Source organism: Pleurodeles waltl, chromosome 7, assembly GCF_031143425.1.
Source record: "Pleurodeles waltl isolate 20211129_DDA chromosome 7, aPleWal1.hap1.20221129, whole genome shotgun sequence".
Classification (NCBI taxonomy): Eukaryota; Metazoa; Chordata; class Amphibia; order Caudata; family Salamandridae; genus Pleurodeles; species Pleurodeles waltl.
This window is the reverse complement of record NC_090446.1, coordinates 1381795961-1381823252: the sequence shown is the minus strand read 5'-3', so window position 1 is coordinate 1381823252 and position 27292 is coordinate 1381795961. Positions and strand designations below refer to the sequence as shown.

General features: G+C 46.3%; 1 protein-coding gene across 2 annotated transcripts in view; it reads right to left on the bottom strand.

Moving 5' to 3' along the window:
• POLD1 (DNA polymerase delta 1, catalytic subunit) overlaps nucleotides 1-27292 on the bottom strand; it is a 336382-nt gene that overhangs the window by 151600 nt on the left and 157490 nt on the right. For both annotated transcript variants that reach the window (XM_069200918.1, XM_069200920.1), the window contains exon 21: nucleotides 7135-7287. In XM_069200918.1, the coding sequence (XP_069057019.1) occupies nucleotides 7135-7287 (153 nt within the window). The remainder of the gene's footprint in view (nucleotides 1-7134; nucleotides 7288-27292) is intronic.

Sequence of the window (27292 nt, the reverse complement as noted above, 5' to 3'; positions counted from 1 at the left end):
CCTACAATCAGCTTGCTGTTGGCCAGAGAGGGTGTCTGAGTAGATCACTCCATCTACTGTGCCATCTTTTGGGTCTGATGATAGAAGATCAGGGAGAGGTTCACTCTCTGCCTCCTGATCCTCATCTGTTACCATCAACAGATTCACATCAGCCCTGTCATGGAAGAGCTTAAGGCGGTTCACATGGATCACCCTCTTGGGGCTCCTGCTTGTGCCCAGGTCCACCAGGTAGGTGACCTGACTCTTCCTTTCTAGTACTGGGTAAGGGCCACTCCATTTGTCCTGGAGTGCCCTGGGAGCCACAGGCTCCAGAACCCAGACTTTCTGCCCTGGTTGGAACTCAACCAGTGCAGCCTTTTGGTCATACCAAAACTTCTGGAGTTGTTGGCTGGCCTCAAGGTTTTTGGTTGCCTTTTCCATGTACTCTGCCATTCTAGAGCGAAGGCCAAGTACATAGTCCACTATGTCCTGTTTAGGCTCATGGAGAGGTCTCTCCCAGCCTTCTTTAACAAGGGCAAGTGGTCCCCTTACAGGATGACCAAACAGAAGTTCAAAGGGTGAGAACCCTACTCCCTTCTGTGGTACCTCCCTGTAAGCGAAAAGCAGACATGGCAGGAGGACATCCCATCTCCTTTTGAGTTTTTCTGGGAGCCCCATGATCATGCCCTTTAATGTCTTGTTGAATCTCTCAACTAAGCCATTAGTTTGTGGATGGTAAGGTGTAGTGAATTTATAAGTCACTCCACACTCATTCCACATGTGCTTTAGGTATGCTGACATGAAGTTGGTACCTCTGTCAGACACCACCTCCTTAGGGAAACCCACTCTGGTAAAGATACCAATGAGGGCCTTGGCTACTGCAGGGGCAGTAGTCGACCTAAGGGGAATAGCTTCAGGATACCTGGTAGCATGATCCACTACTACCAGGATATACATATTTCCTGAGGCTGTGGGAGGTTCTAGTGGACCAACTATGTCCACACCCACTCTTTCAAAGGGCACCCCCACCACTGGAAGTGGAATGACGGGGGCCTTTGGATGCCCACCTGTCTTACCACTGGCTTGACAGGTGGGGCAGGAGAGGCAAAACTCCTTAACCATGGTGGACATATTGGGCCAGTAGAAGTGGTTGACTAACCTCTCCCACGTCTTGGTTTGTCCCAAATGCCCAGCAAGGGGAATGTCATGGGCCAATGTTAGGATGAACTCTCTGAACAGCTGAGGCACTACCACTCTCCTAGTGGCACCAGGTTTGGGGTCTCTGGCCTCAGTGTACAGGAGTCCATCTTCCCAATAGACCCTATGCGTTCCATTTTTCTTGCCTTTGGACTCTTCAGCAGCTTGCTGCCTAAGGCCTTCAAGAGAGGGACAGGTTTCTTGTCCCTTACACAGCTCCTCCCTTGAGGGTCCCCCTGGGCCTAAGAGCTCAACCTGATAAGGTTCAAGCTCCAAAGGCTCAGTTCCCTCAGAGGGCAGAACTTCTTCCTGAGAAGAGAGGTTCCCTTTCTTTTGCTGTGTTGCAGTTGGTTTCCCAACTGACTTTCCTGTTCTCTTGGTAGGCTGGGCCATTTTTCCAGACTCCAGCTCTACTTTTTCACCCTGTGCCTTGCATTGTGCTCTTGTTTTCACACACACCAGTTCAGGGATACCCAGCATTGCTGCATGGGTTTTTAGTTCTACCTCAGCCCATGCTGAGGACTCCAGGTCATTTCCAAGCAGACAGTCCACTGGGATATTTGAGGAGACCACCACCTGTTTCAGGCCATTGACCCCTCCCCATTCTAAAGTAACCATTGCCATGGGATGTACTTTTCTCTGATTGTCAGCGTTGGTGACTGTGTAAGTTTTTCCAGTCAGGTATTGGCCAGGGGAAACCAGTTTCTCTGTCACCATGGTGACACTGGCACCTGTATCCCTCAGGCCCTCTATTCTAGTCCCATTAATTAAGAGTTGCTGTCTGTATTTTTGCATGTTAGGCGGCCAGACAGCTAGTGTGGCTAAATCCACCCCACCCTCAGAAACTAGAGTAGCTTCAGTGTGGACCCTGATTTGCTCTGGGCACACTGTTGATCCCACTTGGAGACTAGCCATACCAGTGTTACCTGGATGGGAGTTTGGAGTGGAACCTTTCTTGGGACAGGCCTTGTCTCCAGTTTGGTGTCCATGCTGTTTACAGCTATGACACCAGGCCTTTTTGGGATCAAAGTTTTTACCCTTGTACCCATTGTTTTGTGAAGAGGCTCTGGGCCCACCCTCCTGTGCAGGTTTTTGGGGGCCTGTAGAAGACTCTTTACTATTTTTAGTTTTGGTTGTCTCATCACCCTTCCCCTGGGGAGTCTTTGTGACCCCTTTCTTTTGGTCACCCCCTGTTGAAGTCTTGGACACCCTTGTCTTGACCCAATGGTCCGCCTTCTTTCCCAATTCTTGGGGAGAAATTGGTCCTAGGTCTACCAGATGCTGATGCAGTTTATCATTGAAACAATTACTTAACAGGTGTTCTTTCACAAATAAATTGTACAGCCCATCATAATTACTTACACCACTGCCTTGAATCCAACCATCTAGTGTTTTCACTGAGTAGTCTACAAAGTCAACCCAGGTCTGGCTCGAGGATTTTTGAGCCCCCCTGAATCTAATCCTATACTCCTCAGTGGAGAATCCAAAGCCCTCAATCAGGGTACCCTTCATGAGGTCATAAGATTCTGCATCTTGTCCAGAGAGTGTGAGGAGTCTATCCCTACACTTTCCTGTGAACATTTCCCAAAGGAGAGCACCCCAGTGAGATCTGTTCACTTTTCTGGTTACACAAGCCCTCTCAAAAGCTGTGAACCATTTGGTGATGTCATCACCATCTTCATATTTAGTTACAATCCCTTTAGGGATTTTCAACATGTCAGGAGAATCTCTGACCCTATTTATGTTGCTGCCACCATTGATGGGTCCTAGGCCCATCTCTTGTCTTTCCCTCTCTATGGCTAGGATCTGTCTTTCCAAAGCCAATCTTTTGGCCATCCTGGCTAACTGGATGTCCTCTTCACTGGGGCTATCCTCAGTGATTTCAGAGGTGTTGGTCTCTCCTGTGAGGGAACCAGCATCTCTGACTATTATTTTAGGAGTCAGGGTTTGAGGGACCCTGTTCTCCCTAGATAGGACTGGTAGGGGGGAATTGTCCTCCAAGTCACTATCCTCTTCCTCTGAGTTGCCACCCTCAGAGGGGTTGGCCTTTTCAAACTCTGCCAAAAGCTTCTGGAGCTGTATTTTGGTAGGTTTGGGGCCCATTGTTATTTTCTTTATTTTACAGAGTGACCTTAGCTCCCTCATCTTAAGATGGAGGTAAGGTGTGGTGTCGAGTTCCACCACAGTCACATCTGTGCTAGACATTTTGCTTCTAAAAGTTGGAATACTTTTTAAGAATCTACAACTAGTTCTAGAATCTAATTCAAACTTTTACAAACTTTTAAACTCTAAAAGAAATGCTAAACAGGATCTAACACAAGGCCCTAGCAGGTCTTTTAAGAATTTAGAAAACTTTTCAAATTGCAAAAATCAATTTCTAATGACAATTTTGGAATTTGTCGTGTGATCAGGTATTGGCTGAGTAGTCCAGCAAATGCAAAGTCTTGTACCCCACCGCTGATCCACCAATGTAGGAAGTTGGCTCTGTATGTGCTATTTCAAAGTAAGGAATAGCATGCACAGAGTCCAAGGGTTCCCCTTAGAGGTAAAGTAGTGGTAAAAATAGATAATACTAATGCTCTATTTTGTGGTAGTGTGGTCGAGCAGTAGGCTTATCCAAGGAGTAGTGTTAAGCATTTGTTGTACATACACATAGACAATAAATGAGGTACACACACTCAGAGACAAATCCAGCCAATAGGTTTTGTTATAGAAAAATATCTTTTCTTAGTTTATTTTAAGAACCACAGGTTCAAATTCTACATGTAATATCTCATTCGAAAGGTATTGCAGGTAAGTACTTTAGGAACTTCAAATCATCAAAATTGCATGTATACTTTTCAAGTTATTCACAAATAGCTGTTTTAAAAGTGGACACTTAGTGCAATTTTCACAGTTCCTAGGGGAGGTAAGTATTTGTTAGATTAACCAGGTAAGTAAGGCACTTACAGGGCTTAGTTCTTGGTCCAAGGTAGCCCACCGTTGGGGGTTCAGAGCAACCCCAAAGTCACCACACCAGCAGCTCAGGGCCGGTCAGGTGCAGAGTTCAAAGTGGTGCCCAAAACACATAGGCTAGAATGGAGAGAAGGGGGGTGCCCCGGTTCCGGTCTGCTTGCAGGTAAGTACCCGCGTCTTCGGAGGGCAGACCAGGGGGGTTTTGTAGGGCACCGGGGGGGACACAAGTCCACACAGAAATTTCACCCTCAGCAGCGCGGGGGCGGCCGGGTGCAGTGTAGAAACAAGCGTCGGGTTTTCAATGTTAGTCTATGAGAGATCTCGGGATCTCTTCAGCGCTGCAGGCAGGCAAGGGGGGGATTCCTCGGGGAAACCTCCACTTGGGCAAGGGAGAGGGACTCCTGGGGGTCACTTCTCCAGTGAAAGTCCGGTCCTTCAGGTCCTGGGGGCTGCGGGTGCAGGGTCTCTCCCAGGCGTCGGGACTTTAGGTTCAAAGAGTCGCGGTCAGGGGAAGCCTCGGGATTCCCTCTGCAGGCGGCGCTGTGGGGGCTCAGGGGGGACAGGTTTTGGTACTCACAGTATCAGAGTAGTCCTGGGGTCCCTCCTGAGGTGTCGGATCTCCACCAGCCGAGTCGGGGTCGCCGGGTGCAGTGTTGCAAGTCTCACGCTTCTTGCGGGGAGCTTGCAGGGTTCTTTAAAGCTGCTGGAAACAAAGTTGCAGCTTTTCTTGGAGCAGGTCCGCTGTCCTCGGGAGTTTCTTGTCTTTTCGAAGCAGGGGCAGTCCTCAGAGGATGTCGAGGTCGCTGGTCCCTTTGGAAGGCGTCGCTGGAGCAAGATCTTTGGAAGGCAGGAGACAGGCCGGTGAGTTTCTGGAGCCAAGGCAGTTGTCGTCTTCTGGTCTTCCTCTGCAGGGGTTTTTCAGCTAGGCAGTCCTTCTTCTTGTAGTTGCAGGAATCTGATTTTCTAGGGTTCAGGGTAGCCCTTAAATACTAAATTTAAGGGCGTGTTTAGGTCTGGGGGGTTAGTAGCCAATGGCTACTAGCCCTGAGGGTGGGTACACCCTCTTTGTGCCTCCTCCCAAGGGGAGGGGGTCACAATCCTAACCCTATTGGGGGAATCCTCCATCTGCAAGATGGAGGATTTCTAAAAGTTAGAGTCACTTCAGCTCAGGACACCTTAGGGGCTGTCCTGACTGGCCAGTGACTCCTCCTTGTTTTTCTCATTATTTTCTCCGGCCTTGCCGCCAAAAGTGGGGCCTGGCCGGAGGAGGCGGGCAACTCCACTAGCTGGAGTGTCCTGCTGGGTTGGCACAAAGGAGGTGAGCCTTTGAGGCTCACCGCCAGGTGTGACAATTCCTGCCTGGGGGAGGTGTTAGCATCTCCACCCAGTGCAGGCTTTGTTACTGGCCTCAGAGTGACAAAGGCACTCTCCCCATGGGGCCAGCAACATGTCTCGGTTTGTGGCAGGCTGCTAAAACTAGTCAGCCTACACAGATAGTCGGTTAAGTTTCAGGGGGCACCTCTAAGGTGCCCTCTGGGGTGTATTTTACAATAAAATGTACACTGGCATCAGTGTGCATTTATTGTGCTGAGAAGTTTGATACCAAACTTCCCAGTTTTCAGTGTAGCCATTATGGTGCTGTGGAGTTCGTGTTTGACAGACTCCCAGACCATATACTCTTATGGCTACCCTGCACTTACAATGTCTAAGGTTTTGTTTAGACACTGTAGGGGTACCATGCTCATGCACTGGTACCCTCACCTATGGTATAGTGCACCCTGCCTTAGGGCTGTAAGGCCTGCTAGAGGGGTGTCTTACCTATACTGCATAGGCAGTGAGAGGCTGGCATGGCACCCTGAGGGGAGTGCCATGTCGACTTACTCGTTTTGTCCTCACTAGCACACACAAGCTGGCAAGCAGTGTGTCTGTGCTGAGTGAGAGGTCTCCAGGGTGGCATAAGACATGCTGCAGCCCTTAGAGACCTTCCTTGGCATCAGGGCCCTTGGTACTAGAAGTACCAGTTACAAGGGACTTATCTGGATGCCAGGGTCTGCCAATTGTGGGTACAAAAGTACAGGTTAGGGAAAGAACACTGGTGCTGGGGCCTGGTTAGCAGGCCTCAGCACACTTTCAATTGTAAACATAGCATCAGCAAAGGCAAAAAGTCAGGGGGCAACCATGCCAAGGAGGCATTTCCTTACAATTTATATTTTGCTTCCTGAACATCGTAATGTGATGCATTTTGGTATACAGTTAATCAAAACTTATATCTGTCAATGAACTCTTTGCTTATATATATGCATAGATGCTCTTTGTAGTGTACTTATATATAAATAGATGCTTTTCATTGCTATTCTTATTCTACTATTATTAATGTGCTAAATGCCTACATTTACCTGAAATTCTAGTAAAGCTAAATTGTATTTATAATTGGCGTGGTCCTTCATTGAGCGTCCTTATTGACTTATAACGAACAGGTGTCAACCAGCCACCTGGATAAGACAGGCAGTTATCTTGAAAAGATAAATCCTCTACAGAATCTGACCTCTTATTTTGTGTTTGAATGCACTGGACTCCAATGGGAGTTCTCATACCTTTTGTGTCAGAAAGGAGTCTGTTCACAATTCTCAAGTCTACTTGCCCTCTTATTGAAACCTGGGTATGTGTCATCAAAGTAGTGTTTCGCTAGCCTAGAGCATCAAGGTCATGCCAAGGTGAACGTCATTGGCATACAGCTAATCCTGCTAATGCTACAGCTTTCCTGACCCAAACACAACTTTTTCATTAATAAAGAAAACCTAGAAACAAAACAAGCATAAGTCACATAAATGTAAATACATGTTTAACAGAACCATTCGGCACAACACCCTGGTGTAACATTTGAAACAGCTGGACCTCTCTCCCTCGGGCATCAGTAGAGGGGTAGAAGGTGGCTGCAGCGTGGGAGCAGGGTAAACTGCATCTTGATATCCAAGTACAAAGGAGTGTGACTGCCCATCCTACCTCTCTGCTAGTTCCACATGTGCCTGCTTTCCAGCATACTCGTCTGCAGTCCTGGTCAATTCCTTGGTTATCACCAATTGTGAGATGTCAATTCGATTACAGAGAAGGTCTGAGATTACTTCCTTGGCATGCTCCACTGCACCAGAAGGGTCTCTGAAATACAAAAAGGACAATCCTGTCTTGTTATTTGGTGCAAAAGTCGGATTACAATGGCAATTGGATAGTGGCACAGATGCAAAACTAGGCAGCAGCCCAGGTTATCAGTGATGCTTGAAAGTTAGGTTTTGCCAGACCTCGACCCAAATCAAGGACATCTGGCTCAGCCCCAAGTGGTGGTAAAGCACACAAGTGGTTGGAGTTTGACTAGATCTACTAATGTCTAAATCAGGAAAAAAATTTAATCTATTGAGCACAAAGATTTAAGGGCAAATACTCTTATCTAGGGGCAGCAGGGTCTGGTATAATCTTCATATTTTTCAAATGTAGGTATTCCCCACTGCATTTCATATTTTCATTTATTCAAATGAACATACATTTTTATAATTGTAAAATAGTCAAAATGATTTAATACATCTTTCACTGCAGTGTGATAATCCAGCTTGCTTTAATATATTGATTACTAATTGATTCAGTAATAATCTGACATTTTGAGTTTCTAGTTATTTTTTTGAAACAGTAAGCACAGTTTCATGGGAACATAAATAGGTGTAAGGACACAAGAGTTTTTATATTGACTGATTGCTTCAATAACATTAAGCAAGGTCTAAAGTTGAGTACATAAGCTGTAACAACATTATTAGGGGAGAGAGGAATTGTCACTTTTAGAGGCAGCAGGCCAAGGGCTGTGCAGGGTATAGCAATAAACAGCTTTCCTTTCTGAAGGCTAAAAGAAGATACATTGAGCCTTTAGACAGTCTTATCAGTCGGCCTGGGACACCGTAGCCGCTGAGAGACAGAAGGCAGCGCTATCTTCTTAAAGAACAATACTTTTGTTGTTCCACTACAGTAGGCTGGTGAAAGGAAGGCCATCTAAGAAATTCACACAGGTTTCTTTTGATTCTAAGAATAGCTTTGTTAAAGAGAGGGAGAGATTGGAGAACTAATGCAGAGAAATATCAAATGATTATTGTTATAATGCTCCAGTATTTGTTACTTTTCTGCGTTAGCCAATATCGTTGGTTTTTATAATAATCTCTATACATATTGTGTGCACAAGGATACGTTTTTGATTTTTTGAGTGTGTATTCACTGTGAAATGAGGTTTGGACTCTACTAATAAGAAACATGTGTGAGTCTAATAAGACTGATTGTTGCCTAGTACAGTCCATCGAACACTTGGTGTCCCGATGATAGGTTGGCTAAATCTGCACTGCCAGAGGGTTCACAGATTTCAAATCTCGGGCTGTATTTTGGTGGGACTCCAGAATACACATCAGGGCTCCATATGACGGCTAACAGTCAAATGGGTGTTGTTTCCCCTGACCTTTTGCCTTCTGACTTCCAGTTATTCTGGATTCCTTTATGCTGGCTTTAGGATTCTGTGCACTTTACCACTGCTGACCAGTGCTAAAGTGCAGGTGCTCTGTACTCTAACACATGGTGATACTGGCTTATCCACAACTGGCATTTTTACTTTACTTGTAAGTCCCTAGTAAAATGTACTATATGTGCTCAGGGCCAAGTGCTACTAATGGGCCTGCAGCACTGATTGTGCCACCCACTACAGAATCCCCTTAAACATGTCTCACGGCTGCCACTGCAGAGCTTGTGTGTGCAGTTTTAAATTGCCATTTCAACCTGGCAAGTGTACCCACTTGCCAGGCTCAACCCTTCCTTTTTATACATGTAAGTCAGGGCATGGTGCAGTGTATTTAAAAAGTGTGAGCATGCCCTAGTAGTTAAATACTATTACACTTGTTTTTCACTACTGCAAGGCCTTTCTTTCCCAGAGGTTAATATTGGGATCACCTTGAAGCAGCCTTTAGTGTAACTTGCAATTGGGAAAAGATAGAAATGTGGAGTTTAAGGTCTCTGGGTTCACAATTTAAAATCACAACTTATAGTGACATCAGATTTTAAATTGTAAGTCTGAAAATACCACTGTTAGCAAGTTGGCGTTTTCTTACTTTTAACCATTCTGTGCCTCTGCCTGTCTCAGAAAACCACCTGGGGTGAGTGACAGCTGGGCTTTGTGTATTCCCTCTAGACAGTGACATACAAAGGGAGTTGGGGTGTGACGTTTGCTTCCTGGTGGTCGATCACCAGTCTGATGGGCCTTCTTCGGCTAAATGAGAGGGAGGAGCTGACACTCCTGAATAGGGCTATGCCTGTCTCCACGCAAATAGCTGCATAATTCCCTGTAGAGTGTCTGGAGCCCGGAAAGGAAGGACACTGATCTTGTGCACTTCAAAGGCCTCTTTTTGAAGTTTCCCCCACTTTCAAAGGCTCAACTGGTATAAGTACTGGACCTCAAACACCACCAAATCAGAACTCTGATGGAATCAAGGACATTCTGCCAGGAGGGACTGCCACCCACTTTGTTAACTGCATTGCTGTGTTGGCCTGTTGCCTGTTGATTGCTGTGCTGTAGGAGAGACGGCCATTTTGGTAGCAGCTTTACTGTGTTGGCCTGCTACCTGCTGTTTCTTGCCTGGGAGTGAGAAAGACTGGTCCTGCTCTCTACATCCTTGAATTCAAGTTCTCCAAAAGCTTGCTGGCTTCCCTCCTGTTCTGAAGTCACAGGTCCACCAAAGACTTCTTTCAACCCTGATGTAGCAGCTGGACTCTGCCAACTGAGAGTCCTGTCCTGCCAATAGATGCCAATCCCACCTGGGCATTGTAAGGGGACTCTGCAGCTGTCTTTCTTCAAAAATCGACTCGTTGAGGCAGTTGCGCTGATTGGAACTGATGCAGTGCCCTTTGACACCCACGCAGTACAAATTCCACAACAATGCAGGTCACATCTGCGAGGTTCAACGACGAGGGAGCGCCGATCCGAAGACATCGGCGCGCGGCTTGACGATAATGCAGCACCTGCATCAAAAGGGGTTCAACAGCGCGGGAACCAACTGCGAGGCTCGAAGACGACGCATATACCTGATTGCGTCAATCAGAACAGACGCATTGAGTCTGATGCTTGCTCATTCCAAGGTACTCTTTCAGCAGACCCTGCATGAGTCCTGTAGCCAGCCTCCCCTCCATCATCGTTGGCCTGAACTTTGGATTTATCCTAGTCTACCGCAACCTCAAGTAATCTTTTACCGCTATTGACTTCTAAGCACTACTTTGCAGTTTATTCTTTAAAAATGTAGTCCTTTTTGTGGTGTTTTCACTGGGTTACTGTAATTTCAGCGTTGCACAAATACCTTATAAATTGCCTTTTAAGTTAAACCTGACTGCTCTTTGCCAATCTACAAGAGGGTAAGCAAAGGTTAATGTAGGTAGTGTATCTGACTTACCCTGACTAGGACTGTGGTCCCTACTTGCACAGGGTGCATACCTCTGCCTACCAGAGACCCATTTTCTAACATGTACCAACACTAGAAGGGACCAAAATCATTTTTCCAATCTACCCACTTTATACTATATTACTACGAAGTGCAATAAAAAATATATCCGTTAAATATGTGGGAGGTCAGCTCAGCTATTCAATGTGCTGCTCAAAGCTACGCCTAAAGGCTGCAGAACTAGAAGGATGCAAGAGTAGTTGCGCTCAACCCTTAGCCAAAATATGGTGCCCTAGTTCAAAAGCACAAAGTGCAGATCCTGCTGGAGAGCTTTTATTGTGAAACTGGAGGGCATATGAATAATATCTTGGTCTTAAATTTTTAACTTATCTGAACTGATCCCAATCCACCAACCGCAAGCTCACTGCCTTTTAGAATACAAGGGAGCATTAGTCAGATTCCACTGTAGATACATAGGAGAAATTGAGATGTTATATCTATCATACTATGTAGCCCAGAACTGAAGGAATAGCATTGTTTACGCTGAATTTGTTTAGTAAACTGAATAATAGCTCTCCCAGTAACCGATTAATAATCTCAGGGTGTATACAGGAGTCTATCACCCATTCACATCAAGGAAATCAATAAATAACATTTTGAAATTAGCATATTTTAACATTCTATTTCTGGAAGCTGGATTTTAAAATAGTTTATGCAAATATACAATATATATATATATATCAATATGTTTGTTAATATATATGAGGACTAAGTTAAATATTCTGTAAGCATCTGTTAGTTACATTCAGTGCTGCTTATTCACATGCCTTGCATACTCCTGCCTTCTAGTGTTGGACTCGGACGGTTGCAATTTGGTTCTCTGCATAGAAATCTTTTGGGTCGCAAGGTCTTGGTGATGCCTACTTTGGTCATGAATGGGCATGGACACAGACTCCATTGTCAGATTGTTTTTTTTGCAGGGGGTGAGACTAGGCATGGAGTAGTAAGTAGTAGAGAACAATGGCTATGTGTGAAGAAAATAAAGTGTGAAAGTGGAAGATTTGTGCAGGACACTGGACTGCCCCGAGGACAGTTTCACCAACTCCAGCTTGCCGCATTGCAAGAATATTCATACCAAAATGCTTTGTGAATGTGGGTGGTCTGGACCATTTAGCAGCTTTAAAGATTTCGACTATGGGTATGTTCCCAAGAAAAGCCATGGTGCCATGCTTGTCGGTGGAGTGTTGCCTGGGGTGGAAAGGTAGAGTTCTTTTGGCTTTAATGAAACAGATTTGGATGCATTTAACAAATCACCTGGAGATCCCTGCCTTAGAAATGGCATGACCTTTATGAGGCTTTGAGAAGGCAACAAAATGCTGTTGTGTCTTGCAAAAGGACTTGGTCCAATCTATATAATACAGGAGAGCATGCTTGGCGTCAATTGCGTGAAGTGCTCTCTCAGCTACTCAGTTAGGTCGCGGAAATAAGACTGCAAACTTGATTTTTTGGTTAAGGGGGAATGGGGATAACAACTTAGGGAAGAATTTAAGATTGGTTCTAAGAACCACTGTCATTGTGGACCTGGAGAATTGTTCCTGCAGTTTGAGGGTCTGTAGTTCACTGATACATCTAAGGGACGCTATGGCTACAAGGAAGGTATCCTTCGGGAAAAGGAACTTCATCTGGCAAGAATGTAGTGGCTCAAATGGTCCCCAAAAAGGTCTTGAGAGCAAATATTGAGATTCTAGACTGGGGCAGGAGGAACCCTCGGCGAGCTTTAATAACAAAGATTTTGAAGTGAGGCGCGCTCCCTGTTCTGCATGTATGCAGTGATAGCGGCTAGGTGTGGCCAAATCGATGTGTAGGTTAATCCTGATGTAGAAGGCAGCAGATAATGTCTTGTACCGCAGACATAACAGGGTTTATGTGGTTTGGAGTACAATAGTGGACAAACCCCTTCTACTTAGTAGCATAGCAGGTGTGTGTGTAATGGGCCAATGGGCTTTCCTAAGTATTCAATGCACTCTTGAGGTAGGTCAAGGTAACCAAACTCTAGGACCTCAGGAGCCAAGTTCACAGGTTGAGCGGCATGGGGTTTGGGAGTCTCACTTCTCTGTGGTTTTGTCTGAGAAGGTCGGGCCTGTTGGGGAGCTTCTTCTGAGGGGTGATGGACATCTCTAGAAGGGTTGAGAACCATGGTTGTCTGACCCACATTGGAACCACCAGGGTGAGGTTAGTTTGCTTCCGCTCCCTAAGCATGTACGGTATAAGTGGGAGAAGAGGGAAAGAGTATGCAAAGATTCCTGACCAGTTCATACACAGAGAATTGCCAAAGTTATCTGTGCACACCACAATCACCTTGCCCCACATTTCTTGGACAATGGTTTTGAAGGCTTGAGGGAAACCCTAACAGGGACGTGGTCAAGATCTGAGTCATTCCTGGAATGCAGGTAAACTGGGGCACCAAAGTCCTCTGCTAGAGAGAAGGGGCTATAGTTGCCTGTGGCAGAGTACGGCTCCAGTAACACCAAGGGGGAGTCGTGGGAGGTAAGGGGGGTGTGGTGAAAGAGAGGTGGTGGTGGTAGAGATGGAGGAAGAAGAGAGGTAGAATTGGAGGAGGAACAGGGAAACAGCCTTATTCATATACCTTTTGGGGGGCAGTGGAGGCGGTGAAGTGTGCACAGATGGAACATCTTCGAAGGCAACCCTGCTTCTTAGGCAGAGTCTTTTCCAAGGTGTAGATCTTGCCTGTGTGCGGATGGATGATGATGTTGATGATATGCGGCTCCCTCTTATCTAGCATCTAGCTCCTGTTGCAGTTTCTAGAGTTCAGGCCTTTCCTCAGAGTTGATTGACAATGATCTAGGTGGCAACATTTTTTCTGCAATGACCGTGGTCTATGCCTCGACTGAGGCATATGCTTCGAAGGTAAAGTGGCAACATGTGATTTTGGACTCAAGGCCCACTGAGAGTCGAGTCCCTAGGTTGGATACCTTCTCAGCTCCAAGGTCTGGCTTCAGTGTTGACCACAGCCAGAGGGTGGTGGCTCTGGCAAGTAGTGGCAGCCTATGCACAAGGCTAGATACCCGTCACCCAGACATGGGCAACGCTTTGCTTGTGAGGTTTCGAAGAGGCTTGGGTGTTGACTGTATTCACACACCTCAGCATGGTTTTTAGACAATGTCTCGAGTAGACAGATGTGGATGGAATGTCCTCGGGCGCCTCTTCCTCCTCCAGAAGTTGTTTTACCCTCGGGCTCTAAGGCGTTGGAGCCACATTATCTTAGGACTGGGTTGGTGGGCCAGAAGGTCAGATGACTCACTGGATTCTTCCTCGGCCAAAGGGCAGTGGCGAAGCTAAAATACACAGCAGCTTATGCACATGGCTCAACACTGGTTCCCCAGATGGGTGGTGCTTGGTTTTGACATGTGCCTGCTTATGAGTTTTAAAAGAGGCTTGGATGTCAACTGTACTCAGCGTCTCAGCATGTTTTTTTAGATGAAGTTCGAGGTGAACAGAGGGAGATTGAATGTCATCAGGCGCCTCATTCTCCTCCAGACGTTTTTCCTCCTCAGGCGCAGATGTTGAAGCTGATGATCTTGGGGCTAGGCTGGCGAGCTGGAAGAGATTCTTCGGCAGAGTGGGCCTGCCTCACTGAAGATGTCTGGCATTTCCGAGGATACTCTATAAATCTTGTAATGGCCCTACCCTTATCACGTCACTGCTAAGGGTCTTCTGGTTTCTGAAGGCAGAGCAACAGCTGCAGCAGCTCGTGCTCTGGAATGATGCACGAGCTACGGATGGCTTGGAGATCGGCCCAGGGTATTTGAATGGCACTGAAGGCAAGCGAACGGTCTGCAGCCCATCAGGCACACTTGGATCAGAAGCAACACTGAAACCCATTTGAACCCAAAGGCAGAGAAAAAAAAATATCTAACAATGGAGTCAGTGCCCAGGTGCATTCACAACCAGAGGAGGAGCCATCGAGACCTTGTGACTCAAACGATTTCTTTGAAGAAAAACAAGTTGTAACAGCCTTAGCCCATTACTAGAGGACAGGAGTATGCAGAGCATGTGTCTCTACATTCACACATGCTACAAACCATATTTTATCTAGCAAAAATGTCTACCCGCATTGAACAGTGGCCTCTTAGTAAGGTACCATTTTTGCCACCATCGGTTGAGAGGGAGATGACTCCAATTTTTTGGACAGTCATGCACATGAAGCAGCTGCAGAGATAGCTAGCGCTTAGCATACAATGAAGTTCTCCTTGCCACCCAGGATGCACTGAAAGTAGCAATACCTCTGAAAAAGAAGAGAAACCTCATGCCTTGAAATCTGAATGATGTGACTTCTGCCAGATAGATGAACCTAAGGCTGGTGTCTGCTGAAAGAGCCCATTCCTACAGCTCTAGCAAATGTTTGCAAAACATGAGGAGAGTGACATCCTTCCTATCTTTATGGATGTGTTGCCTGTCTACATGAGTAGCCTTTTCCTTTTCTGGGATTGAAGAAAAAGCCTCAGGGTAAAAAAACATTAGCTTCAGTTCCAGGACAGTGATATTAAGCACAAACTGGTGTTGGCATCACAGGCATTGAACCTTGATAGACTTCAGGATAGCACTCCAGCCATGGTCTGAGATATCAGACATGAAATAAACCTTTGTCAAAGAGGTTCTGAGGCCAGAACCAACAGTCAAGATCAAGCTTTATGCAATCAGAAAGAGAGACTGGCATAGACTGGGATCTAAATGGAAGCCAGATGGAGTTAGAGAGTCCTAAAGCAGTTAGGAGAACTATTAAAACACAATAGGCCATGACCCTAAACAGTCACAAAATCCATGACACAGATTGTCGGTGGGACAGGAAATGCAGAGCAGATTTCTGAATAGATTTAATTTTACCTAGCGAGGAAACATTGTCCCCACTGATGACTAAAAAATCCCAATGAGACACAGTAACTTACCCATGTCGGAAGAGCTTTTCCAGACCTTTGTTGACTGGCATTAGTTTATCCACAGTGATGCCACAAATTGAAGGCAATAAATGGTAGATGTGGTTGGGAGAAGCCCTGAACAGTTAGTTGTCTAGCTAGGCTGCTTTGCAATCTTTAGCCTCAAGGATAAAGGAACCACAGCCAGTCACGCTGTGCGCAGAGCTCATGTGTTAAAGCAGCTCCTTTCACTGAAAAGGTCTGCAGCCACACCTCTGATAAACCTAAGTTCAGATTTAGCTTCTGAAATAGGCATTCTTGAGGTTCAGAGTTCACATCCAGTCTCCCAGCTGTGGGCCGCAAGAGTGACTTTACAGAATACTTTCTTGGGCAGATCTAGATAGGAAAGAGTATTGAATGAAGAGACCAATGCCTGTCCTTTCTATCAACTGCTTCAAAACAAAAGTCCTACTTCTTATGGATTGTAAAGCTTTTACCTTATTAGTATATGCTGCAGAGGTCTGCTGTGGATGGACTGCTTTCGATTATAGTAATATTTTAGTAAGCAGAAGACACAATCTAGGAGTATATTTTCACATATTCTGATGCATATATTATCATTTGCATTCTTTGTTACTAATTCAGATAATCATTGAGGCTTACCTCCTGTAAAGCTCTTTCTCGTGGATACTCTTTCTACCTGCAGATTCCTCACCTTGTGAATATCCCCAGATGCCAGACTGGATCCAAAAACCTAAAAAGCAGTGCTTCGGTGTGCCGGCAAGTGGTGTTGGGTGGCTCTGCTTCAACTTTGTTCCACCGCAGAAGTGACACAAATAGTGGCATATAAGCACCACCAATGCACACACACATCCATTTCTTTCGTAGGCTGGTCTGTGCACTCGGGCAAAGAGCACATCAGCAAATTGGAAGAACCAGTGTGAAGTTTCCTAAACTGGAACCTTTTGAGATGGAAAAAGGGACCATTCCACAGAGTGAGGTCATTTGAGTCCTTGTCTATCCAAGACAAGCACTCCGCATACCAACACACTGGTAGCAGCCTTGGCTTGTGTGAAACAAAGCCCTCCTATCGTCTTAGCCAGTACACAACAGATCTTAATACTGAGGGCTATCCATCTTGAGATGGTCCACTTCTGTACCACCTTGCCGATCTTTGGTCCTGAGAATCTCACAAGAAGCGAATTGTCCACCCGATGATCTCTGGAACAATCAATGTAGAAACTGGTATCTCTTTTTGGATCATGTTGCCGAAGTATCTTCTGCTCTTTTAGAGTGAGGTGGGCAAAGAATGTCGGAAGGGTAATAGCTTGTCTGAGATGAAAGGCATCAATACTTTCATCACAAATACATGGGTTCTCAACACCAGTTTGTCTAGAAAAAGACAGTATAAGGCAGTGGGACCGAGAGGGCCTAAAGCTCACACATGTGACTCGCTGGCATCACTGAGACCAGAATGAAAATGTCACTTACCCAGTGTACATCTGTTCGTGGCATTGGTCGCTGCAGATTCACATGTTGTGCACAGTCCGCCATCTGGTGTTGGGTCGGAGTGTTACAAGTTGTTTTTCTTCGAAGAAGTCTTTCGAGTCACGAGACCGAGGGACTCCTCCTCTTTGCTTCCATTGCGCATGGGCGTCGGCTCCATCTTAGATTGTTTTCCCCGCAGAGGGTGAGGTAGGAGTTGTGTGTGTTAGTAATAGTGCCCATGCAATGGAATGAATAAGTATGTACAAATTAAGGTTAAGTAATATATATATATATATACAAATGTACAGATGTTGAAGATAACTTCCGACGGCTACAGGCTCCCGGGGAGGCGGGTGGGCACATGTGAATCTGCAGCGACCAATGCCACGAACAGATGTACACTGGGTAAGTGACATTTTCCGTTCGATGGCATGTGTAGCTGTAGATACACATGTTGTGCATAGACTAGTAAGCAGTTATCTCCCCAAAAGCGGTGGCTCAGCCTGTAGGAGTGGAAGTAGTCTGAAACAAAGTTCTCAGTACGGCTTGACCTACTGTGGCCTGTTGTGCGGATAACACGTCTACACAGTAGTGTTTAGTAAATGTGTGAGGCGTGGACCATGTGGCTGCCTTACATATTTCGTGCATTGGAATATTTCCTAGGAATGCCATGGTAGCGCCTTTTTTCCTGGTTGAGTGTGCCCTTGGCGTAATGGGCAGTTGTCTCTTTGCTTTAAGATAGCAGGTTTGGATGCACTTAACTATCCATCTGGCTATACCCTGTTTTGATATTGGGTTTCCTGTATGAGGTTTTTGAAATGCAATAAACAGTTGTTTTGTTTTCCTAACCTCCTTTGTTCTGTCGATGTAGTACATTAGTGCTCTTTTGACATCTAATGTATGTAGTGCCCTTTCAGCTACTGAGTCTGGCTGTGGGAAGAACACTGGTAACTCTACCGTTTGATTTAAGTGGAACGGTGAAATAACCTTTGGTAGGAATTTAGGATTGGTTCTTAGTACAACCTTATTTTTGTGTATTTGGATAAAAGGTTCCTGTATTGTAAATGCCTGAATTTCACTTACTCTTCTTAGAGATGTGATGGCAATGAGAAATGCAACTTTCCAGGTTAAGAATTGTATTTCACAAGAATGCATGGGTTCAAAAGTTGGTCCCATGAGTCTTGTCAAGACAATGTTAAGGTTCCATGAAGGAACTGGTGGTGTTCTTGGTGGTATTATTCTTCTTAGGCCCTCCATAAATGCTTTAATGACGGGTATCCTAAACAGTGAAGTTGAATGAGTAATCTGCAGGTATGCAGATATTGCTGCAAGGTGTATTTTTATGGAAGAGAAGGCTAGGTTTGACTTTTGTAAGTGTAGTAAGTATCCCACCACATCTTTTGGGGATGCGTGTAATGGATGAACTTGATTATTATGGCAGTAGCAAACAAACCTTTTCCATTTGCTTGCGTAGCAGTGTCTAGTGGATGGCCTTCTAGCTTGTTTTATGACTTCCATACATTCTTGAGTGAGGTTTAAATGTCCGAATTCTAGGATTTCAGGAGCCAGATTGCTAGATTGAGCGATGCTGGGTTTGGATGCCTGATCTGCGGTTTGTGTTGTGTTAACAGATCTGGCCTGTTGGGTAATTTGACGTGTGGTACTACTGACAGGTCTAGTAGTGTTGTGTACCAAGGTTGTCTTGCCCATGTTGGTGCTATTAATATGAGTTTGAGTTTGTTTTGACTCAATTTGTTTACTAGATATGGAAGGAGAGGGAGAGGGGAAAAAGCGTATGCAAATTTCCCTGACCATTTCATCCATAGGGCATTGCCTTGAGACTGTCTGTGTGGGTACCTGGATGCGAAGTCTCGGCATTTTGCGTTCTCCTTTGTTGCAAATAGTTCTATTTGCGGTGTACCACAAATTTTGAAGTAAGTGTTTAGGATTTGGGGGTGAATCTCCCATTCATGGACCTGTTGGTGATCTCGAGAGAGATTGTCTGCTAGTTGATTTTGGATCCCTGGAATAAACTGTGCTATTAGGCGAATGTGGTTGTGAATCGCCCATTGCCATATCTTTTGTGCTAGGAGACATAGCTGTGTCAAGTGTGTTCCCCCTTGCTTGTTTAGGTAATACATTGTTGTCATGTTGTCTGTTTTGACAAGAACGTATTTGTGGGTTATGATGGGTTGAAATGCTTTTAGCACTAGGAATACTGCTAGTAATTCTAGGTGATTTATATGCAGTTTTGTTTGATGTACGTCCCATTGTCCTTGGATGCTGTGGTGATCGAGGTGTGCTCCCCACCCTGTCATGGAAGCATCTGTTATTACGTATTGTGGCACTGGGTCTTGGAACGGCTGCCCTTTGTTTAAATTTGTACTGTTCCACCATAGAAGCGAGATGTATGTTTGGCGGTCTATCAACACCAGATCTAGAAGGTGACCCTGTGCATGTGACCATTGTGATGCTAGGCACTGTTGTAAGGGCCTCATGTGCAGTCTTGCGTTTGGGACAATGGCTATGCATGAGGACATCATGCCTAGGAGTTTTAAAACCACTTTTGCCTGTATTTTTAGTGTTGGATACATGGCCTGTATGACCTTGTGAAAATTTTGAACCCTTTGTGGACTCGGGGTGGCTAATCCTTTTGTTGTGTTGATTACCGCTCCTAAGTAGTGCTGTATTTTGCACGGCACAATGTTTGATTTTGTGTAGTTGAGGGAGAACCCGAGTTTGTAGAGGGTTTGTATGACATACTCTGTGTGTTGTGAACACTTTGTTAACGAGTTGGTCTTGATTAGCCAATTGTCTAGATACGGGAATACGTGTATTTGCTGCCTTCTGATGTGTGCGGCTACTACTGCTAGGCATTTGGTAAACACCCTTGGTGCGGTTGTTATACCGAACAGTAAGACTTTGAATTGATAGTGTATTCCCTTGAATACAAACCTTAGTTATTTCCTGTGCGAAGGATGTATCGGTATGTGGAAATACGCGTCTTTGAGATCTAAGGTTGTCATGTAATCCTGTTGCTTTAGCAGTGGTAACACTTCCTGTAGCGTGACCATGTGAAAGTGGTCTGATTTGATGTAGGTGTTTAGTATTCTGAGATCTAAGATTGGCCTCATTGTTTTGTCCTTTTTGGGTATTAGAAAGTACAGTGAATAGACGCCTGTGTTTATTTCTGTACATGGTACCAGTTCTATTGCTTCTTTTTGCAGTAGTGCTTGAACTTCTATTTCTAGGAGGTCTAAATGCTGTTTTGACATTTTTTGTGTTTTGGGTGGGATATTTGGAGGGATCTGTAGAAATTCTATGCAATAACCATGTTGGATAATTGCTAAGACCCAAGTGTCTGTTGTTATATCCACCCATGATTGATAAAACTGACTTATTCTTCCCCCCACTGGTGTTATGTGGAGGGGTTGAGTGACCTGTAAGTCACTGTTTGGTTGTTGGGGTTTTGGGGCTTTGAAATTTCCCCCGGTTTCTCGGGAATTGTCCTCCTCTGTACTGGCCCGGAAAACCTCCCCTTTGGTACTGTCCCTGGTAGGTAGACGGTGTTGATTGTGAGGTGCTGGCTTGTGTGGCCTGACCCCGAAACCCTCCTCTGAATGTTGTTTTACGGAAGGTGCCGAAAGTGCCTCTGCTCTGCGGGGAGTAGAGCGCGCCCATGGCCTTGGCTGTGTCAGTATCCTTTTTCAGCTTTTCAATCGCCGTGTCAACCTCTGGTCCGAACAATTGTTGTTCGTTAAACGGCATGTTGAGTACCGCTTGCTGTATTTCTGGCTTAAAGCCAGATGTGCGCAACCATGCGTGCCTGCTGATGGTAACTGCAGTGTTTATTGTTCTTGCAGCTGTGTCCGCTGCATCCATAGAGGAGCGTATTTGGTTATTGGAGATGTTTTGTCCCTCCTCAACCACTTGTTTTGCCCGCTTCTGAAATTCCTTGGGTAGATGCTCGATGAGATGCTGCATCTCATCCCAATGGGCTCTGTCATAGCGCGCTAGGAGCGCCTGAGAGTTGGCGATGCGCCACTGGCTGGCAGCTTGTACAGCGACTCTTTTCCCAGCTGCGTCGAATTTTCGGCTTTCCTTATCCGGGGGTGGTGCATCACCCGATGTGTGTGAATTGGCTCTTTTGCGAGCTGCTCCTACCACGACTGAGTCTGGTGGCAGTTGAGAGGTGATAAAAGCAGGGTCTGTGGGAGGTGCTTTACATTTCTTCTCTACCCTTGGAGTGATTGCTCTACTCTTGACGGGGTCTTTGAAGATTTGCTTTGCGTGCCTTAGCATTCCCGGAAGCATAGGCAGGCTTTGGTAGTTGCTGTGGGTGGAGGAGAGGGTGTTAAAAAGGAAGTCATCCTCAACAGGTTCTGTGTGTAACGCCACGTTGTGGAATTCTGCTGCCCTAGCTACCACCTGCGCATACGCTGTGCTGTCCTCGGGTGGTGATGGCTTGGTAGGGTAGGACTCTGGGCTATTGTCTGACACTGGTGCATCGTATAGGTCCCAAGCATCTTGGTCATCTTGGCTCATGGTGGTGTGAGCCGGTGAATGTGACGGAGTTTGTGCCGGTGATATTTGAGTTACAGGTGGAGGAGAGGGTGGCGGAGTTGCTTTCTTTGCCACCTTTGCTTGTGGTGTTAGTTGTTCAGTTTGGAACTCTAGTCTCCTTTTTCTCTTGATTGGTGGAAGAGTGCTAATCTTCCCCGTTCCACTCTGGATGAAGATCCTCTTTTGTGTATGGTCTACATCAGTAGTCTGTAGCTCCTCTTCAAACCTGTGCTTACGCATTTGAGAGGACAATGAATGTTCCTCTGAATATGAGCCGGTAGTGGTTTCGGTTGCTGGTTGTTTTGGCACCGAAACTGTGTCCTTTTTTGTTTTCGGCTCCGAGGCGAATCTCTTCTTTTTCGGAGTCGAGCCTTCTCGGCGTCGATCATCCTCGGTGCCGCTGTCTCTGCGTCGAGCAGCGTCGGCTCCGCCTTCTCGGCGACGATCTTTTTCGGCAACACTTTCTCGGTCCCGAGAGTGTTGCGTGCCTGTGTCTCGACCCGAGTCGGACGATCTGGGCACCAGTTCGGCCTTTTTCGGTGCCGATGGACGGTCACCTTTATGGGTCGAGCCATGGCCAGTTGGCAGTGGCGTCCCCTGGGCCTTGTCTATTTTCTTGTGCTGTGTGCTTTTCGACGTCTTACTCACAGTTTCGTCGACGTCGAATTCATCTGAGTCCGTTTCATGGATGGAGAAGGCTTCCTCCTCTTCTCCTTGTTCCTCGAACTCTCGGTGTTCTGTCGGCGTGGACGCCATCTGTAGTCTTCTGGCTCGACGGTCACGGAGCGATTTTCGGGACCGGAACGCACGACAGGCCTCACAAGATTCTTCTTTGTGCTCGGGCGACAGGCACAAGTTACAGACCAAATGTTGGTCCGTATATGGATATTTATTGTGGCATTTAGGACAGATTCGGAACGGGGTCCGTTCCATCGGTGTCAATGTTACACGCGGTCGGGCCGACCAGGCCCCGACGGGGGATCAAAATTACCCCGAAGGGCTACCGGAGCTCTTCACGATTCGGTGTCGATTCTAACTATCCCGATCCCGAGCGAAACAATACCCACGTAATTTTTCGAAGTTTTGACTATCTTTCCGTCCCGAAACCCGGAGCGAAAAGGAACACGTCCGAACCCGAGGGCGGAAAAAAAACAATCTAAGATGGAGCCGACGCCCATGCGCAATGGAAGCAAAGAGGAGGAGTCCCTCGGTCTCGTGACTCGAAAGACTTCTTCGAAGAAAAACAACTTTTAACACTCCGACCCAACACCAGATGGCGGACAGTGCACAACATGTGTATCTGCAGCAACAGATGCCATCGAACATACAGTTTTCACTGACCAGAGGTGTAAAGCACACCTATGCATTGGCTCAGAAGGGGTACATATCAGGGAAGTAAGAAACAAATGTAAGTCTTACTGTGGTATTATAAAGGGTCTCGTTGAAAACCTTTTAGAAATCTTATCACAACAAGGTGATTTGAATAAGAGCACTAGTCTGAGAAAACATAAAAAGGATGAAAGGGCCAGCAAGTAATTTTTAACACAGCCCACTTCAGTCTTGGCTGGGCAAACAAAACGAACAAGACATCCAACAGTTTAGACTGCAACTGGTCCATCTAATATCTGCCACGCCAAGCCACAAACACATCTCAGCGTACACCGATTTTGTGGAACAGCCCCTGCCTACCAAAATCACACTGAGGACTTATGATGGAAAAATCAAAGGAAATCAACTGCCACCGCTCAATCGCCATACGTGGCAGTGCAGATCACACAGACCAGGATACAACTGCTGCTACAACAGAAAGACATCCAAAGCTGCAGCCTCATTGGCAGACAGATGCTCATGCCCGGAAGTTCCACGCACATACTCTCCTGGCCCCAAACCAGAGCGAGTAAGATGACTTTGGCCCAGTCGTTCCTGATTCTCTTCAGCACTCGGGACAGGACAGGTAGTGGCAAGAAGGCATATAGAAGCCCCATGTTCTGATTTAGCTGCAATGAGTCTCAGAGAGAGAGAGGCTGTTGGCCAAATGTAAAGTGCAAAAGCGTTAACCATGCACGTTCTCTGCAGTGGTAAACAGATCAAGCTAGGGTTCTTCCCATTGCCGGACGCCACCCTGTGCCACCTCAGGGTGTAACCGCCAGTCGTAATTCAGCAAGTGTCACCAACTGAATTCGTCCATCCTGGCATTCAAAGATCTCTCCAGGTGGTTCACAACCAGGGAGATACACTGACGACCCAGCCAGTTCCAGAGGTGCACGATCTCCAGGCACAGGACCCAAGAGACCACCCTGCCTTTTGCAGTACCACATTTCGGTAGTAGTGTGCTTGGAAACCTGCACCAGTCTCCCTAGATGGATGCCAGAAAGGCTTTCAATGCCAAGTGATTGTTCGGAACGACAGCAGGTTGATGTGGAGCCAGACCTCCACTGGAGAACAGTCCCCTGACCTCCATTACACCAATGTATCAGTGCGAACCTGGCAGCGATGCATCCGTCAGCACCATTACCTCTGGGTGAGGTAGGGTAACGGGCTTGCCACCGATACCACTGTGGTCAAGCAGCCACCACTGAAAATCTTTTACAGTCGTATCTAAAGCCTGCATTGGATCACGTGCCTGGGCCCACTGAGACTGCAGGTCCCACTGAAATACTAGCATATGCCACTTAGGTTATATGATGAGCAGGATGAAGGAGGCCAAGATGTCTCATAGCCACTCTCACAGAGATCCAGGATAGAGGCTAAAACACAGGATCATAGCCCCTAATGTCCTAGACTTTCTTCTTCGGGGGAAAGCCGGGAATTGTATCCTGGATGTCAAGTGTGACTTTGGCGCATTAATAGTGAACCCTAACAATTTCAAAAGGTTTGCCGTCATCTGGAGGTTTCTACAGCTGACTGTGGTGAACCTAACTTCAACAGCTAGTGGTTGAGGTAGTGGAACAGTGGTAAATCAACCTCGGAAGACATGCTGCAAACACTTCCATCACTTTTGTGAACACCTAGGTGGCACTGGTGAGGCTGAAGGAGAGCACGACAAACTGAAAATGCTCCTTGCCTACCGTGAACTGCAGGCCAGGCACATGAAAATAAGCGTCCTGCAGACCCAACGACACCATCCAGTCCCCTGGATCCAGGGCAGACAAAAACTTTGGGCAACATGAGCATCCTGAATTTTTCCTTTCTGAAAAATGCATTTAGGGAATGAAACTCCAAAGTGGGACAAAGGCCTCAGTCTTTCTTTGACGCAAGGAAGGAGTGGAATTAACATCCCTACGCCTAAGGTCGGTACCAACTCTATGGCCCAAGAGCTTGGAACTCATGATGGAAAACAGACAGGTCTGTATCAGCCCTTTGGCCAAAGAGCTTGGAACTCATGATGCAGTACAGACAGGTGGTCCTTCGAAAAGTCATTCTGATGTAAGTGGAAGGGACAGCAGGTCGAAAGGCAATGGCAAGGCATAGCTCTGTTGGACGATTTGAAGGACCCATTTGTTGGGCATTATGTTGTGCCTCTCCTGGAGGAAGTGGTGGTTTCCTGTGGTGTTGTACTGAAGAGGTTTTTAATTTGTTGTTGGAGAGAAGAGGGACTGAGACGCACAATGTCCTTTATGGCCTGGGTGTTGTCTGTTCGGTTTCCAGCTCCAACCTCAAAAGGAATGGGGGGGGGGGGTCTATTGTGGGGGCAGTGGAGCCTGACGCTGTTGACTAAAGACACCCATGGCATATCCCTAAAAAGGGCAAAAGTGTTGGGGAGACTGCTAAAAGGCTCAAGGAGTGCTTTGTGACTGAACTTTCCTTAAAACGCTCCAGAGCACAGTGTTTTTCATGAACGGACAGGATCCATCAAAAGGCATGCTCTCATTGGGAATGCCTGGACGTCCCCAGAAAAGCCAGTGGACATTACCCATGTGTGCTGCAGAAGCACCATACATGTCCCAATTGCCCATTATAAACAATCAGCGATGTCTAGGTCTGATCTAATGACAAATGTGGTCACATTCCAGCCATCCTGAATGGTATAGGCCAAGGAAGCCTATAAGTTTTCTGGGACTGCCGGTAAGATCTCACTAACCATGTCCCAGAGTGCATGGGTGTAACGTCCAAGGAGACAGCTGGTGCCAACTGACCTCAAGAAAAGGCTGGATTATGAAAACCTTTTCCCAAACATTTCCATACCTTTGATTCTCTGTCTGGAGGGATAATCAAAGGCGTTAGGATTCACTCTGCTTGTGGATGCTTGGAAGAGCAAAACTCTCATGAGTTGGATGCCACATAATTATTTATTTATTTTTTAAATCAGGGTCATTTGAGTTGGTCCATGACGATGAGGGACATGGCAATTGACCGGAGGGTCAGAACATAGTTTATCCCAACTGCCCAATAGTGTGTTAGTGAAGGCCTCGCTAAAGGGCAGAAGAGCTTTTGTTGGTGCCTGGCCAGGATGGAGGAGCTCAGTGAGGACATTGGTTTTTACCTCCATAGTCGAAGATACAGGTTAAAAACTTCAGCAGCTCTTTTGATGACCATGGCAAAAGATGTACTTTCCCATGTCGCTGGATGTTATTTTTGGGTCGGGGGAACCAAGCAAGTATTGGGTGAGGTATGCAGTCCACTTCCATATTGTACGTCCACATACTGGTTTTTCTTAACAGACTGGGACAAACTTGTACTCATCAGTCCATCATAATTTTCATACGGCTGACTTTGGTTGGAGTCCGAGCTAAAAAGTTAGCGCAGTGACTGTGCATGACTGCACTTTAAAGTTACTGTGTCCAAGTTGGAAGGATTGAATATTGGCTCTGCCATGTCTGAATCTGGATGTGGCCACAGTGAAAACTAATTCAGCTCAGTGTCGGAGATTAATATCGGTTCACGATTCTCCTCTGGTGTCATAGGGACCGGCTCAAATTATGGTACCAGACCCACAGTTGACACTGTAGCCAGTGTGGAACCCAAAGCGTGCTTGTGCGGCACAGATGGCATAAACAACAAATTCACTGGCAGTACTCAGACTAAAGTCCCCCGCAAATCCTTGAGACCCAAAGGCACACCAGAGGGAGACGGATGTGTGGCGTAGAGAAGCAGAATGGCCTCCATAAAGGCTTCGATGTGCTACAATGTCACCAAAGGACCCAGAAAGATAAAGTGCATGAGTAACAGATTTGGAATTGGCTTCTTAGTGTAGACACCGCCTTCTCTGGAGATAGGGTGTGGCAGAAAGGGGCAGAGTGCTGTTTTGATTTCTTCGATTTTTTCTTGGACCTGGAATTACGATGGGGTTCTACCGCGAAGAAAGCCTAATGTGAGACAGACTGGGACTCCGCACTCTTGACTTCAACCGGGACATGTGTGGAGTCTTGCAGTGTTTTGCCCCATAACGTTGTCTTGCCTCATGTTCTCAGATGGTTCTTTTGGAAGCTGTTTTTGCAGGCCTTGGAGTAGTGTGCCAAACCTAAATTAAAGACGCACACTTTGTGCTGATCGGTCACAGACAATACCTACAAGGTTTAAACTCTGTAGTTTTAGGAGGTGACAAGTTCACTTGCACACTGGTAGCTTTGGAGAAAAAGTGGTCAAGGAAGAAGCTCTTCAAGAGATTAAGAAAAAGAGCAGAGGTCCATATCTGTGTCTGAAGGAATAGAAAGAAAATAATTGATTTCAGTGGGGCAGAATGAAGTCATCGTGGTGCGGTACGGCATAACTTACCAGCACACAGGA